Source organism: Myotis nattereri (genome assembly GCF_964212035.1).
Source record: "Myotis nattereri genome assembly, chromosome: 2".
Classification (NCBI taxonomy): Eukaryota; Metazoa; Chordata; class Mammalia; order Chiroptera; family Vespertilionidae; genus Myotis; species Myotis nattereri.
The window spans coordinates 109998995-110014292 of record NC_138076.1 but is presented as its reverse complement, the minus strand read 5'-3'; the positions used below and the strand labels follow the sequence as shown (position 1 = coordinate 110014292).

The following is a 15298-nucleotide window of genomic DNA, read 5'->3' as shown; positions in this document are numbered from 1 at the left end:
GAATTGTTTTAAAGAATAGTTTTAAGTATTATAATTTTCAGCCTAATAGAATTTGAAATAGCTGGGGTAGCCACTTAAATTTATGCACTGGAATTTAATTACCATGCTATTGCGATACCCACCACCATCCATTTGAAAAATAAACAAGTTTTTAACAGTTGGAAAACAGATATGTCTAGCTACTAAAATATAATTTTATAAAATTTCCAATGATTGTAAGACTTTTAAAATGTCTTCTATATTGAGTTATTACAATACTTAGTAGTACACAATTGCACAAAATATCAACACACATTTAAATTATTAAACATACATATGTCTGAATGAGATTGATGTAGCAGGGTTTTATTTTTAAAATAAATTTATGTACCTGTGAAAAAATATTTCTTACTGCTAAAATAAGACAGAGTTGAGTATAATTTGGCTCTTGTTTTTCATTTTAATAGATAAAACGACTGTGAAAACTCATTCATGTAAGGAAATTGAAGGCATTTAAAAAATAGCAGAGCCCTAAATTATCTGAACTTGTTCCAAGTTATATGCCAAAAATCACTAGAGCTCTACCACCAAAAACTATTTTTAATAACATAATAACTGACAGCTTTATTAAGTCACTCTTCAGTGGTATTTAAGGCAAAGGACTGAAAACCTCCTGACTTATAAAATTACTGGTTTACCATTACTCCAGTCACTCAATCCCAATACCACACTATCTGGAACTCTGCAGGTTTCTACACACCTGACAACCCATCACAGTAAGACTTGGAACAAGGAAGAGTTTGCCCTTTTTTTGTAAAATGGGAGCAAGGTCAAGAAGAGTACCACAGGAAGATGAACCCTGGGCTCCGGGAGCCTGTCCTCATTCCTGCCTCTCTCCTCACCACTTTTGATCAACCCCAAAGTCCCCAAGAGCTGCCCCTGAAACACCTGTTATCCATCTGCCCTTCCCCCATCTTCACTCCACTAACGGAAATGCTTCCTAACTTACCTGCCATCCTTTATATCCAGCTTCCACACTGCAATCTTCTAATAAAACAATTTGATTAACTCACTTCCCTGTTTCAAACCCTTTCAACACTTTTAATCCAACTTCTTTGGCCCACCCTACTTCTCTACCTTCAACCAACACCTCTCCCCTCATGTGTGCACATGAGTCTCCTCTCACACGAGCCTCCTCTCACTTCTGGACTCTTTGCTAGGCTGCTGTCAGTGCCTGGAATACTATTTTCCTTCCTCTTTATGCTGCAAGTTCCCATTCATCCTCCAAGTGTCAGTTTAAATGCCACCTCTTGTCAGGAGCCCCTCCCTTGGTCCTCCTGCATCACTCTCTATCACCCTTCTACTACATTCTCAGAGAAGTTGAAACAACTGAAAACATCACAATGTTGTTTTAGTTGTTGCTATCCTAAGATTGATACCCTGGTCCTACTTCAGTTTCTTCAGCGTGCTATCTGAACATACTTTACATTTCAGACAGCATTCAGTGTCCCAAATAATCCAGTGCTGGTATTATGGGAAACATGGGATTACCTTCTCAATTCATAAACCAGAAGTCAGCACAGTGAGTCAAAGAGAGCTTTCTTTAAAGTCTCACAACCTCTACTATCACTCTGGTCTGGAACAGCACCTTTCTCTGGATGACAGCAAATAGCCTCTTCACTGATCTCCTGCTCCCACCTCTGCCCCAGGTAGTTTACCCTCAATGCAGCACCGTCACCTCAAAACCCTACAAGAGCACCCACTCCATTCAGATCAGAAACTACAAAGGCCCAAAGACTTCACTGATCCCCTCTACTAGTATTTTCCTCTCTAACTCCATCTGCTACACAATTCTTCCTCACTCTGCTCCATCCACAGTAGCCGTTCCTGCTGTTCTTGGATGACTGCCTGCGGTGGGCCTCGGCATCTGCTGTTCACTGTTTCAATGTTCTTCCCAGCCTCCCTGGCCTCTCACCAACCCTAAGCCTTGGCTCACCAGACACCTTCTAAAGAAAACCAACATTGACTCATTATTTAACGTTACAAGCAGTCCCTGAGTCTGCACTCCTGATTCCCGACCCTGCTCAGCTTCTTACCACAGCACTTATGGTCTCCTAACATACAACATAATTAACTGATTATCTCTCCCCTACAAGGAGCTTCAAAAGGGAAGCAATTTGTCTGTTTTGCTCACTAATGTATCCCAAATGCTTTGAACAGTACCTGATATGTAGGAGGTATTCAATTATTTGCCAAATAATTTCAAGAAATGTAAATTAGTTTTTCAATCAAATAAGGAATATTTGTCCTATATGCCATTTAATTTCACATTAATTTTCTAGACTAAAAAAATAAAATAAAAAGACAATTTTTTTGGTGGTTGTTCCAACTCTCACCTTCTCCCTCCATAGTCTGTGCTCTCAGATACCAAAATGTTTTGCTCCCACAGTGATACCTGGGACTGGCAAAAATTGAAAAAGCACTGAAAATACAAGGAAAGCATTCCTGATGGTACTGCCCAGACAATAAATCTGACAGTACTGCTCAGGCAAAAAAAAATGACAAAGAATATCATGTAACAGCATGCTGAAATGAACTGCCTTTTAATTATCATTCACCATGAATCAAACCAAAGCAAAAGCAATGATTTTCAGACTTAATCCTATGCCTATAGTCATTCTAAAAGGAACAGAAAACTTTTCAATAGAGCCTTAATATTTTATTTCGAACAAGAGAATGCAAGAATAATGGAATAAATTCCCAAACATTTCCTTGATATTAACTTATGAGTTCAATTTTTAAAAAATCATATTTTCTACTGCACAAGCTTAGTGATCTCCATGTATTTGGGCATTAAGTAAAAAGAATAAGGGGACCCTAACCGGTTTGGCTCAGTGAATAGAGCGCCAGCCTGTGGACTGAAAGGTCCCAGGTTCGATTCTGGACAAGGGCATGTACCTTGGTTGCAGGCACATCCCCAGCAGGAGGCGTGCAGGAGGCAGCTGATCGATGTTTCTCACTCTCTATCCCTCCCTTCCTCTCTGTAAAAAATCAATAAAATATATTTAAAAAAAAAAGAATAAGGGGGACAGCACCCTGCTTGAGTTACTGACTTTGCAACTGACAAAAACCAATGTTATTTCATTATTGACATTTCTGCCTGAAACCTAAATTTAAATAAATACACTGAAATTTATAATGTTGTTTACAAATTCACTTTTCGGAAGACATTTAGTTCAGATTTATCCCTCCTTAATGTCACCATTAAGAAGTAATGAAAAAGTTGCCATCACTATTAGAAAGATCAAAGTGAATTCTTTCATTTGAGGCACACAGTCTTTTACCTTCACTGACTGGGCTTTCAAGTTTCACATATTCGGGGTAAATATTTCTATTTTGTAAGATAACAATCCGTTTTCCTTAAAAAAGACACTAATGTGCAGTTTTAACTTTATGAACAATAAATACTTGTTAACATTCATTGGGTCTCTAATAATCTCATATTCTGTTTCTTGCATTTAGAGTGCCTGTACCTGTATCAGTACTGCTTTCTGATGGATATAATCACAGTGCATTAGAGCAAATGTCCCCTCAAAGTCTCCCTGTATTCAGAATAACTGAATGCTTGTTCTCCTCAGTACTGGGTATGGCTGTCAATCTCACCAGAGTGGCATTGCTTAAATATACTGAGTACTTGCCGTCCTTGTTTATTTCAAGGCTTCTCCAAGTTTTATCTTCTTTCATGTATCAGATTTATAACGTACCTATCACTTGAGTCATCTACCCATCAACTCAGAACTTAATAAGACAGTATAAATTACAAGAGCACAGCTATAGAGTTCATATTACCTAATCACAGAATCTGTTCTGTTGTACCCTGGGATGGAAGAAGCCTTTTCTCCTGGAGATCCCAAAATTTGAAGTGTTGTATTAATGTCAACTTCAGATGAATGCTTAATGGAATATTCCATTATTTCTGGAGGTATTAGCGGAGTCTCTCCCTGAGTATCATCAGCTAAGAGGTAGCCTTCAGTTTAAAAAAAATTAAAAATGAACACTTAACAAATCTACATTTATCAAATTGCACTATAAATGTTTTGTTTTATTTGATTTACATACATCATATAAATTGATGTAAATGTAAATTATAAATGTAATGTTATTTCAAGTTTGATGAGAAAAAACGTTCTATTTCTTAGATAATTAACTCTCAAAAAAACAGGAAAAACCAAAGGACAAGTGTTTTATTCAACAATTTTATCACTCATACTGATATGTAGGCTTTTTAATTTACTACCTTTTAATAATTTTCGGTAATATATTCTGTAAAGTTAATAAGAATGCTACCATTATCTATGTCAAAACTTAATATTTAGGGATGCCTTTTCAAAAATTAAGATTTTTTCTGATTATTTAAAATACAGAAACACTGACAGTATGGTTACAGAAGAAGACTCTAAAAGTCAGACTGACTAGATTTGCATACTGGCTCCAAAAATTAATAGCAGTGTAACCATGGGCTAGTTCCTTACAACTCTTTAAGTCTCAGATTCATTTATAAGAAGAGGATAATAATAATGACAATAATAATAATACCTAAAAATAATACCAATTCAGTGGGTTACAATGATCTCTACATAAAATATTTGGTATGCAATTGGCACTAAATACATGTTAGCTAATATTTTTTTAAAAAATGCATCTGTAGCTATAACATAGCAGCTGTTGCCAAATTTCATCCAATACTATGTATGGACTATTCTTTTTAATACATGAAATTTATTTTTAAGGCTTAAACTGCTCAGCTGGCAATTACATTCTTAAAAATAAACAATCAACCAACCTGTAACTAAAATAAGCCAGTGAATATCTTCATATAGCTCATCAAGTATTTTGCTGTCAATGGTGCTTGAACCAGGTGAAGCAAGTAACTGCTGCTGATGTCGCTGTAACTGACCGTGGAGTCTTGTTACTCTTTCTTCTAATAAACTAAAAGAAGAAAAAAATAACAGTTTCATAAAGTTCAGTAAGCAAAGACCTAGAATAACGTAATTTCCATAGCCTATCTAATAAAGCAGGAATATGCTAATTGACCCTCATACCATCGCAAAAGATGGCGACACCCAGAGCCAATAGAGAATATGCTAATTGACTGCCCCGCTCTCAAAGATGGCAGCACCCACAGCCAATAAGGAGGGAATATGCTAATTGACTGTCCTGCCCTGAAAGATGGCAGCGCCCACAGCCACAAGATGGTGGCACCCAGTCCCCTCAGCCCCACTGGGGTGGCAGGTGCATGGCAAAGCCGGGCCACCCCCAGGCGGGCCCGGCCACTCTGCATGCCTGCCTCCAGAGTCCCCCAGTCCCCTCAGCCCCCAGCCGCCCAGGGCCAGCTCAAGGCGTAGGCAAGCCTTGGATGGCGGCTGCCCAGCTGTCCAGGGCCACCCGAGGCTCAGGTAACCAGGCCGGCCGAGGCTTGCGCTGCTGGCAGTGGCAGCAGTAGAGGTGTGATGGGGTGTCGCCTTCCCCTGATCACCAGGTCGCCTCCTGCCCCTGAGGGCTCCTGGACTGTGAGAGGGGGCAGGCTGGGCTGAGGGACCCCCCCATCCCCACTCCAGTGCATGAATTTTCATGCACCGGGCCTCCACTATTAACATAAATTAAGATGTTGCACAAAAAGATATATACAAAAGTATTTATTATTATACACAGCTGTTCTCACAGCACTACAGGAACTGTGATGTATCATTTATAACAGAATTAAATAGTGCTTTACAAATAATCAAGGTTTAAAACAGGCATTTGAAAGCTGGATATTCCAAGTTTTTATTGATATGGGTCAAATCATGTCTCACACCATGTTTCCATAATCTCTGCCATCCATGCTGTAGTACCTGGGCTCCAATGTAAAAGCCAAGGACTGCAACCATGAGTGTGTTTCTGTCCATGTGCTCCAGTGTGTGAGTCGGGTAGGGGTGTACAAAGTGCTCTTCAAGGAAGTTAAGTACAGAGCATCTGCTCCATGGGTTCTCTGGCCTGTGTGTACCTTGTCAGAAGAGGCATACAGTGCTCTGCGGCAACTCTTCCTAGCATTCCTACACTGGCTAGCTGATCTGAAAACTGGTCTCGGTCATCTTCTTGAAGTTCACTTATTTCCTCTTCCTCACGAGAGGTCACACCATTGGCAGTCTGTTTTCAATGAGAGAAATAATCAGTAATGAGGTGTATGCCCTCATCCCGTAAGCCACGCATCTCTGTCGCACTATGAAATACCTTCCGCACTTCATGTGAGAAGGGGAGCTGGCCAGAGCTAACCTTCAGAGCAGCTGTCTAGAGACCCCTATCTAACTGTGCTGACAGCCTTACAGTCACCCAATGAGAGGGAGGGGGAAAACACAGAGGAGAAAGAAGTGAAGGATATAAACCCACAGAACACATGGAAACACAGTTGACTGCCCACTAACAACCCACCTCCCACACCACAGAATTTAACTTCTGTCACTAAAAAGATCTGACATCTTTAAGATCCACGATCCGTGTAAACACGAAGTCATTAATACCACTTGAAAACTAGAAAGACAAAGGTGGGTAACTGAAAATTGAAGAGAAAAGAAGTTAAACTACTAACTACATACCACAAAACATGGTGCATTTAGACAAGGGACCACTATAGCTCTCTAATGCTCTCAGCAAGTATTCTGAAGAAGTTCAGTCCAAATTTCTAGCATTACACAACGTACAAGAGCATAAAAACTGACAAAATAGAGCCTATACTGAAACAGATTTTTAATCACAATCTGGCTTAAAACTTACCAAATTCCTTGTGCCATCTGGAGCGGCCAGGTGGCACTGAATATAGGAATTGAAGACTTGAACTGCATGCTGGGTAAAAAAGCCTTTATGGAAATGTTTGTCATCTTGGACCAAAGTCAGCCAGGACTCCAGCAACTTGTCATATGCTTCCATGTAGACCATGTCATCTTTATCAAGCTAAGAGAAAATAAGTTTTACAAAATAATGGCCAGAAAAATAAGGTGGGCATTATAACAAGAGTCAAATAGCTATACATATAGTTTTATAAGTTTTTCCTTTACTAAAGGTCCCCAACTATCCTATATAATAAAAGGTTAATATGGAAATCGACCAAAGAGCAGAAAGACCGGTTGCTATGATGTGCACTGACCACCAGGGGGCAGATGCTCAATGCAGGAACTGCCCCCTGGTGGTCAGTGTGCTCCCACAGGGGGAGCATTGTTCAGCCAGAAGCTGGGCTCACAGGATGGTGAGCTCAGTGGTGGTGGCGGGAGCCTCTCTCACCTCCGGGGCAGCGCTAAGGATATACAACTGCCAGCTTAGGCCCGCTTGGACATCCCCTGAGGGGTCCCAGACTGCGAGAGGGCACAAGCTGAGAGACTCCCCCGCCCCCCTCCCCGAGTGCATGAATGTCATGCACTGAGCCTCTAGTTATTCAATAATCTAGCTGAGTTTGGTCTAAAATTAATCAATTCAAACATTGCAGTAAATATGTGTAGGCTTTGAATTAAACTTTCTAAAACCTAACTTAATCTAAATAAATCTTCACAAAAAGGAATTAATGTTTATTTCTTAAGCCCTAACTGGTTTGGCTCAGTGGATAGAGTGTTGGCTTGCGGACTGAAAGGTCCCAGGTTCGATTCCGGTCAAGGGCATGTACCTTGGTTGAGGGCGCGTCCCCAGTGGGAAGTGTGCAGGAGGCAGCTGATCGATGTTTCTCTCTCATTGATGTTTCTAACTCTCTATCCCTCTCCCTTCCTCTCTTTAAAAAATCAATAAAACATGTGTGTGTGTGTGTGTGTGTATATACATATGAAAAGATTAGCTAGTTCAGTGCCTTTATAGAATGTTTTTTCAAATGAAAATAATATTAACATTTTTCTGTAGTTAAGAGACCTGTTAGAATGAAAATATAAAATGTGTACTTACTACACACTTTTCAATAATTTATTTAAAATGGAGAATGAGCCCAGCAGGTGTGCTCAGTAGTTGAGCACAGACCTATGAACCAAGAAGTCACGGTTCGATTCCCGGTCAGGGCATATACCCAGTAAGAAGTGTGCAGGAAGCAGTGATCAATGATTCTCTCTCATCATTGATGTTTCTATCTCTCCCGTCCTCTCTGAAACCCATAAAAAAAAATTTTTTTTTTTTTAATGGAGAATGAGCCCTGGCCTCTTTTGCTCAGTGGATAGAGTATCAGCCTGTGGACTGAAGGGTCTTGTGTTTGATTCCGTTCAAAGGTAGATACCTTGGTTGCAGGCTTGATCCCTGGCCCTGATTAGGGCATATGTGGGAGAAAACCAATCATTGTGTCTCTCTCACATCAATGTTTCGGTCTCTCCCCCTCCTTTCCACTCTCTCTAAAAATCAATGGAAAAATATCCTCAGGCGAGGATTAACAACAACAACAACAACAAAAATGTAGAATGATTAGCTTAATCAGCATATTTAAGAATGTGGTGAACCCAGCTGGTGTTGCTCAGTGGTTTAGCATCAACCCAGGAACCAAGAGGTCACCAGTTTGATTCCCACCAGTTTGTGGGCTCAAGCTTCCATAGATGTGTACAGGAGGCAGTCAATCATGACTCTCTCTCATTGATATTTCTTTCTCTTTGTTCCTCTCCCTGCCGTGTTCTCTAAAAATCAATAAAAACGTTTTTTTTTTAAAAAAAAAAAAAGTGGGCCCTACCCAGTTTGGCTCAGTGGATATAGTATTGGTCTGTGGACTGAAGGTTCCGTGTTTGATTCCGGTCAAGGGCACATACCTTGGTTGTAGGCTCGACCCGGGAGGCAACCAACTGATGTGTCTCTCTCACATTGATGTTTCTCTCTCTCCGTCTTTCCCCCTCCCTCCCTTCCACTCTCTCTAAAAATCAATGGAAAAATATCCTTGGGTGAGGATTAATAAAAAAGTAAACTTTCCCTCATAAAAAAAAAATTGTGGGGAGAACTTCATTTTATAATTTTCTTAAAAAAGCAATAGGGCATACAGAGGAGTCTGAGGAAGATGCTGAGACCTTCCTACTTAATTAATAATCTAGATATATAATTTAATCTGTGTATCAATTTCTTCATCACAAATTCACTAAATGACCATTCAATGAAACCCAGAATACTTAGTGTCAAGCACTATGCTTAGCGTTAAAAACATAAATAATGTACCATTCATGCTTTTGAGCTTTGTCCAATGGGGAAGAGAAACAAACAGAAAATACAACAAAGGCCATTAGAAGCAAATAAAGATTTCCAGGTTAGTTTGTAAAAACAGGCATCTCTCATAAATAGTTACAAATAAAGAAACAGAGTCTTTGAACTATGTATATATGCACTCTTAAAAAGGTTTTGGCACAAACCACCATTTCTGACATTCTGTTAATAAGTAGTAAACCTAGAAATGCTAAAGGCCTAGAGACCTAATCCGTAACTTGCTTTTCTGGTTTCTACAGCAAATAGACTGGCCTAACCTACAAATGCAGAACTCTGGAACCTTCCTAAGAGAGTACTTTCATCAGTTTGTAAATAACTCAAAAATGAAAAACGCTGGAAAATCTACGTCAGGAAGTATTTCAGATTCAGCTTGACCACCAAAATACTACCACTAGCTCATGACCTCTACGCATCAGGTGAACTGCTGCCAGTGAATTATTTCCTTGTGCCTTCAGCTTTTATTAACCCACAGCCTACAAAGAAAAATGGTTATTTTCTGGGTCAAATAAGCCTACAAAAAATTTTAAAATTTTTGTTATTTTGTAAAAATTTACTTAAGAATGAAGGGAAAGTTAAAAGAACTTCATTAGATAATTTTAATAAGAACTTAACATAACATACCCAATTTTTATTTGATATTTTCCTGGCCCTGAAAGTACATACAGGTTACCAGTATGTCACCAGTAGGTTCTGCAACTTTCAGTGAAATCATGTACAACAAAACCAATTACCATAGGCTGATTTTATGAAACAATGTTATTCGAGAACTTGTTGTATACTGAAAATGGACAACATTGTTTTAATGTAACTGGAACATATTCATCCTGTAAACAGTCGATTCGTATTATTTGTGGTATGTATATATCTATAAAATTGCTGCAAATTCTGAATTAGTGGGCACAGGGTTAAGAGTTCCTTCTAGCCCTAACCAGTTTGACTCAGTGGATAGAGCATCGGCCTGCGGACTGTAGGGTCCCAGGTTCGATTCCAGTCAAGGACATGTACCTTGGCTGCAGGCACATCCCCAATAGGGGGTGTGCAGGAGGCAGCTGATTGATGTTTCTAACTCTCTATCCCTCTCCTTTCCTCTCTGTAAAAAATCAATAAAATATATTAAAAAAAAGAAAGAGTTCCTTCTATTTTTCACCAGATACAGGTAAACAAATCAACACATCACCTTGTTTTAAGTGTTTGTTTATAGACACCTCATTTAATATACATTGCTGATTCATAAACAATGAGCTCATAATCAACAATGCTGTAACTCGTGCATGAATGAAGCTTGTCCAATACCCGCATTTGTCCACATCACAGCCTCCTTGCTCTGTGGAACACCAGACAGCATTCAGAACAATGCAGACAGGCATTTTAAAAAGTGAAAACAGTCAGTCACTACACAAGAAAAACTTCAATATCTTACGACAAAAATAGGGAATAGCCCATTTCACACAAAAATGCAGAAAATGTATCACTGGAAACCATGAAAAGGACACCTGTAAGGATACTAGTAAGGGCCGAAACAGGAAGGCAGGGCACCAAAAATGAAACTGTCTTATTAGACCTCAGCAGGAAACAAGCGAGCCAGGAGATTCTTATTATTCATCACTCTGTGTGCACCTGCCTGTGAATGATGGTGAAAGTGCTACCAGCTCTGATTTTGGAATTACAAATAGATTTTAGCACTAGGGCAAATTTGCAAATATGGAATCTGCGAAATATGAGGATTAATTGTACTTGTCTCTAATAGGTTCTAACTGACTGCTGGTTCTTTTTGCACATACATCATCAATATGCATTACCCTTTTGAAAACTTAGACAGCTTACAATTTTCTTGAAGGGCAGTTAAGTTCTTGGTTCCATAAATGCGATAACATATTTATTAAGATATATAAATACCAATGAAAAGGATTAATTCAGCCAATTTTTTCATTTCTACATCATGTTTCCTTCCAACCACTGTACATACTATTATAGGCACTAATCCAATTACAAACATAAGTAAGTAGGTTTTGTTGCATAAATATAAAATAAAATAAACACTGTCAACAACCTTCAGCAAAATATGACGGTCCAGCCCTGACTGGCATGGCTTAGCGCTTAAGAGTGTTGGCCTGCACACCAGAGGGTCACAGGTTCATTTCCCAGTCAAGTGCATGTACCTGGGTCACAGATTCAATCCTCAGCCATGGTCCAGGCTTGTGTTGGAAGCAACCAATCGACGTGTCTCTCTCACCTCTTTCTCTCTCTCTCTCCCCATTCTCCCTCCTCCTCCCTTCCCTTCCACTCTATCTAAAAATCAATTGGGGGGGGGGGGGGGGAGAGAGAGAATATCCTTGGGTAAGGATTATAAAAATGAAATAAAAATAAATAAATAAAATGTGATAGTCCAAATTCTTGTCACCAAATATTGAATGAAGCTTCCCTGTGCAATGGCTTTGAAAATATACTGTCTGCTCATGAATTCTTGGTGATAATTTAGGGTACAGTCAGCTAGAACTCAGATTTCACTTATACTATCAACTTCACCATCATTAAAGGGCCCAGAGTGCTGCTATCTCTTTACATTCATCTTCTGATTTGTTTTTCTCACAGTTAAATGTCTTATTCTGGCATATTTCTTCTTTTACTCTGAGCAGAAAATGAAAAATTCTTAATTCCATAGAGTGGAATTCAATGAAACTTAAAAAAAAAGAAAAAAGACTTAAAAGCTAATATCTCCAGACTTCCTTTATAGCTTTTTGAAAGGTCATGCCATACTTTGGAAAATGTAAGTCAAAAGCTAAAAATAACGAATAGCAGCTGTTTATTTCATTGTAGTGACTGAGTTCACTACAATCATCCTTGTAGTTGATTTCATCATTCTTCCACTTTCTTATTATTTTAGACTTTTTAAAAATTATAGCTGGGAACTGATGAGTAATGGTGAAATACTTCCTGAGCTAATAAAACAGCATAACATTTCAAGATACAGGAGAAATCACATCACTAAGATCCATAATGAATTTTAGACTTATGGAAGAATCTGAAATATCCATAAGGCAATTTAAAGATAGTAAATGCTCTTTTTGTCCCAAAGCCTCCAAGAAAGAACAGTCATTAAAAAAAAAAAATCAATATTTAAAATAGTTAGAACTGTTAAAAAAAGAAACTAAAAACAAGCCCTTGGTAGTATACTGAGAGTTAAAGAACGTAAAAAATCTGTTCAAGCATCATCTATGGTCATGAAATAGAGGATTTCATTCATTGTCTCCTAATTGAAGCTTAGCAAACGATTTTTTTTTTTTAACTTAAATTGAGAAAAAATGCCCTAGCCAGTTTGGCTCAGTGGATAGAGCATTGGCCTGTGAACGGAAAGGTCCCAGGCTCGATTCTGATCAAGGGCACATACCCAGGTTGTGGGCTCAATCCCCAGTGGGGACCTGCAGGAGGCAGCCGATCCATGATTCTTTCTCATCATGGATATTTCTATCTCTCTCTCTCCGTCTTCCTTCCTCTCTGAAATCAATAAAAATTTTTTTTAAAAAAAATTGCCCTTGCAGGTGTGGCTAGATCAGTCGTGGGCAAACTACGGCCCACAGGGGATCCGGCCCGTTTGAAATGAATAAAACTAAAAAAAAAAAAAAAAAAAAAGACCGTACCCTTTTATGTAATGATGTTTCCTTTGAATTTATATTAGTTCACACAAACACTCCATCCATGCTTTTGTTCCGGCCCTCCGGTCCAGTTTAAGAACCCATTGTGGCCCTCGAGTCAAAAAGTTTGCCCACCCCTGGGCTAGATGGTTAAGCATCGACCTATGCTCAAAAAGGTTGCAGGTTCGATTCCTGGTCAGGGCACATGCCCAGGTTGCAGACTTGATCCCTGGTACAGGAAGCAGCTGATAAATTGTTTAACTCTTGCATTTATGTTTTTCTCTCCCTCTCCCTTCCTCTGTCTAAAAATCAATTAAAATTTTTTGGGGAAAAATTAGGAAAAATTCCTGATGCAAGGTGAGCTTCCTCTTTTGGCAACAGATCTTCCAAAGGAACTGTATCTCCCATCCCACACTTCAAATATAAAAAATCGCCTAGCTGGTTTGGCTCAGTGGATAGAGCATTGGCCTGCAGACTGAAGGGTCCCTCCCAGGTTTGATTCAAGTCAAGGACACATGCCCAGGTTGCAGGCTCAATCCCCAATAGGGGGCGTGCAGGAGGCAGCCGATTGGTGATTCTCTCTCATCATGGATGTTTCTATCTCTCTCTCCCTTCCTCTCTGAAATCAATAAAAATATATATTTTAAAAAAAAGATGAAAAAAATCCTATCGCTAAAAAAAGTCTAAAAAGTCAAACTTATTATCCTATAAAATAAAGAGCTAATATGCAAATGGTCATCACGCCCTTGTGCCCTCATGCCAGGGCACCTCAGGCCGCGTCCCCCCACTCTGGCGCCAGGGCTGGGGGACCTGAGGCCGCAACCCCTGCCCCGGCACCAGGGGACCTGAGGCTGCTCCCCCCCCACCCCCGCCGCCCTGCGGGGCTTGATGGGGGTGGGGCTGGCTGGGTCTGTGTCTCGAGAGATTTCGAGGCGCGTGAGGGTGTGTGGGGACTTGACTCTGGGTCCCGCAGCACGCCCCAGACTCTGACAGGAGGGAGATTTTCAGATACATTTTACTAATTTTCTTTCATCGCTGAGATTTCTATTATAAAGGGCAAATAGCAATATTAAAATATTTCCCCTAATTAATTCCCTTTTAATGTGCATGAATTTCGTGCACAGGGCCACTAGTATACACATAAAATTATACCTTATATATCAAGATTGCTCTTTTTCTCTAGTCTTGACTTTCTACTCTTATTTAATTCTGGCCTTTTGCAAGCTGAAAATAATGAATAGCAGCTGTTTATTTCACTAAAATGAAATAACCATTTCATTTTAAATGTTCTTTTTATAAGCCAACAGAAGTCTTATAGGAAACAAAGAGAGTTATGAAAAAAATAAAATAATTCCTAAAGTTTCAACTGTTATGCTCACCACCCTTTGTCTTTCTCTCTGACATATTCACTCTTCTAAAGTCTGCCTGATTCATAAACATTAGCTGTGAAGAATGGCCTTAGGTAAAACAAGACACCAACTGAAAGGCTAACTGAAAAGGAAACTGACTTAAGAATGTTTACTAACAGGATATTTGCTGAAGCATTACTTAAAACAGCACAAATAAATTCATTGAACCATTTCTAACACCAACTGCTGACATAAGAAAAGCTCATCCTATCTAATAAAAGGCTAATATGCAAATCGACCGAACGGCAGAACGACTGGTTACTATGACGCGCACTGACCACCAGGGGGACAGACGTTCAACGCAGGAGCTGCCCCTTGGTGGTCAGTGTGCTCCCACAACTGGACTCACGGCTTACAAATGCAGCAGCAGTGGTGGGAGCATCTTCCACCTCCATGGGAGCACTAAGGATGTCCAACTGACGGACATCTCCCGAGGGCTCCCGGACTGCAAGAGGGTGCAGGCTGGGCTGAGGGACCCGACCCCCCAAGTGCATGAATTTCGTGCACCAGGTCTCTATTAATAATATAAATAAACATAATGATGTTATTTTTATTTAAGTCTAATTAGTATGCCTTAAAATATGGGGGCGGGGGGGAGAACACATAAAAACATTAATATAACAAGTTTCAAAAGAGGAAACTACAACTGATTTGGTTTAATTCTAATTTTTTGCCTTTTCAAAAAAAAAATTTTTTTTAACATAATGAATTAAGTATTGAATGTCTATAACCAGGGGTGGAGGTGGGGGTAAGGTATTATATAACTATTTGAACTACTTTACCAATGAACATACAGTTCAAAACATTAAAACTGCAGTCTGAAGTGATCTTAGTAATAAAATTATTATAAATGTGAAGAAAAAAGTAAAAATAAAAAAAACTTAGCCTGCAAGAAACAGATACATTCCTAAAAAACATGTGGCTTGTTCTTTGGAGAAAAACTGATACTTCCATAATTTTTAGTTAGTTTAAATCCCCCCCCCGCCCCCCAAAAAATACCAGCTCAGTCAATTCACAGGTGAGAGCTAGTCAACT

The 15298-nt window shown here is 39.4% G+C and overlaps 1 protein-coding gene across 1 annotated transcript in view; it reads right to left on the bottom strand.

The window, feature by feature from the left end:
* XPO4 (exportin 4) overlaps window positions 1–15298 on the bottom strand; it is a gene marked incomplete at its 5' end in the record, with an annotated part of 144193 nt that overhangs the window by 24541 nt on the left and 104354 nt on the right. The window contains 5 exon segments of the mRNA XM_081083558.1: window positions 3829–4006; window positions 4823–4968; window positions 5874–5982; window positions 5985–6168; window positions 6793–6969. Of these exon segments, the coding sequence (XP_080939684.1) occupies window positions 3829–4006; window positions 4823–4968; window positions 5874–5982; window positions 5985–6168; window positions 6793–6969 (794 nt within the window).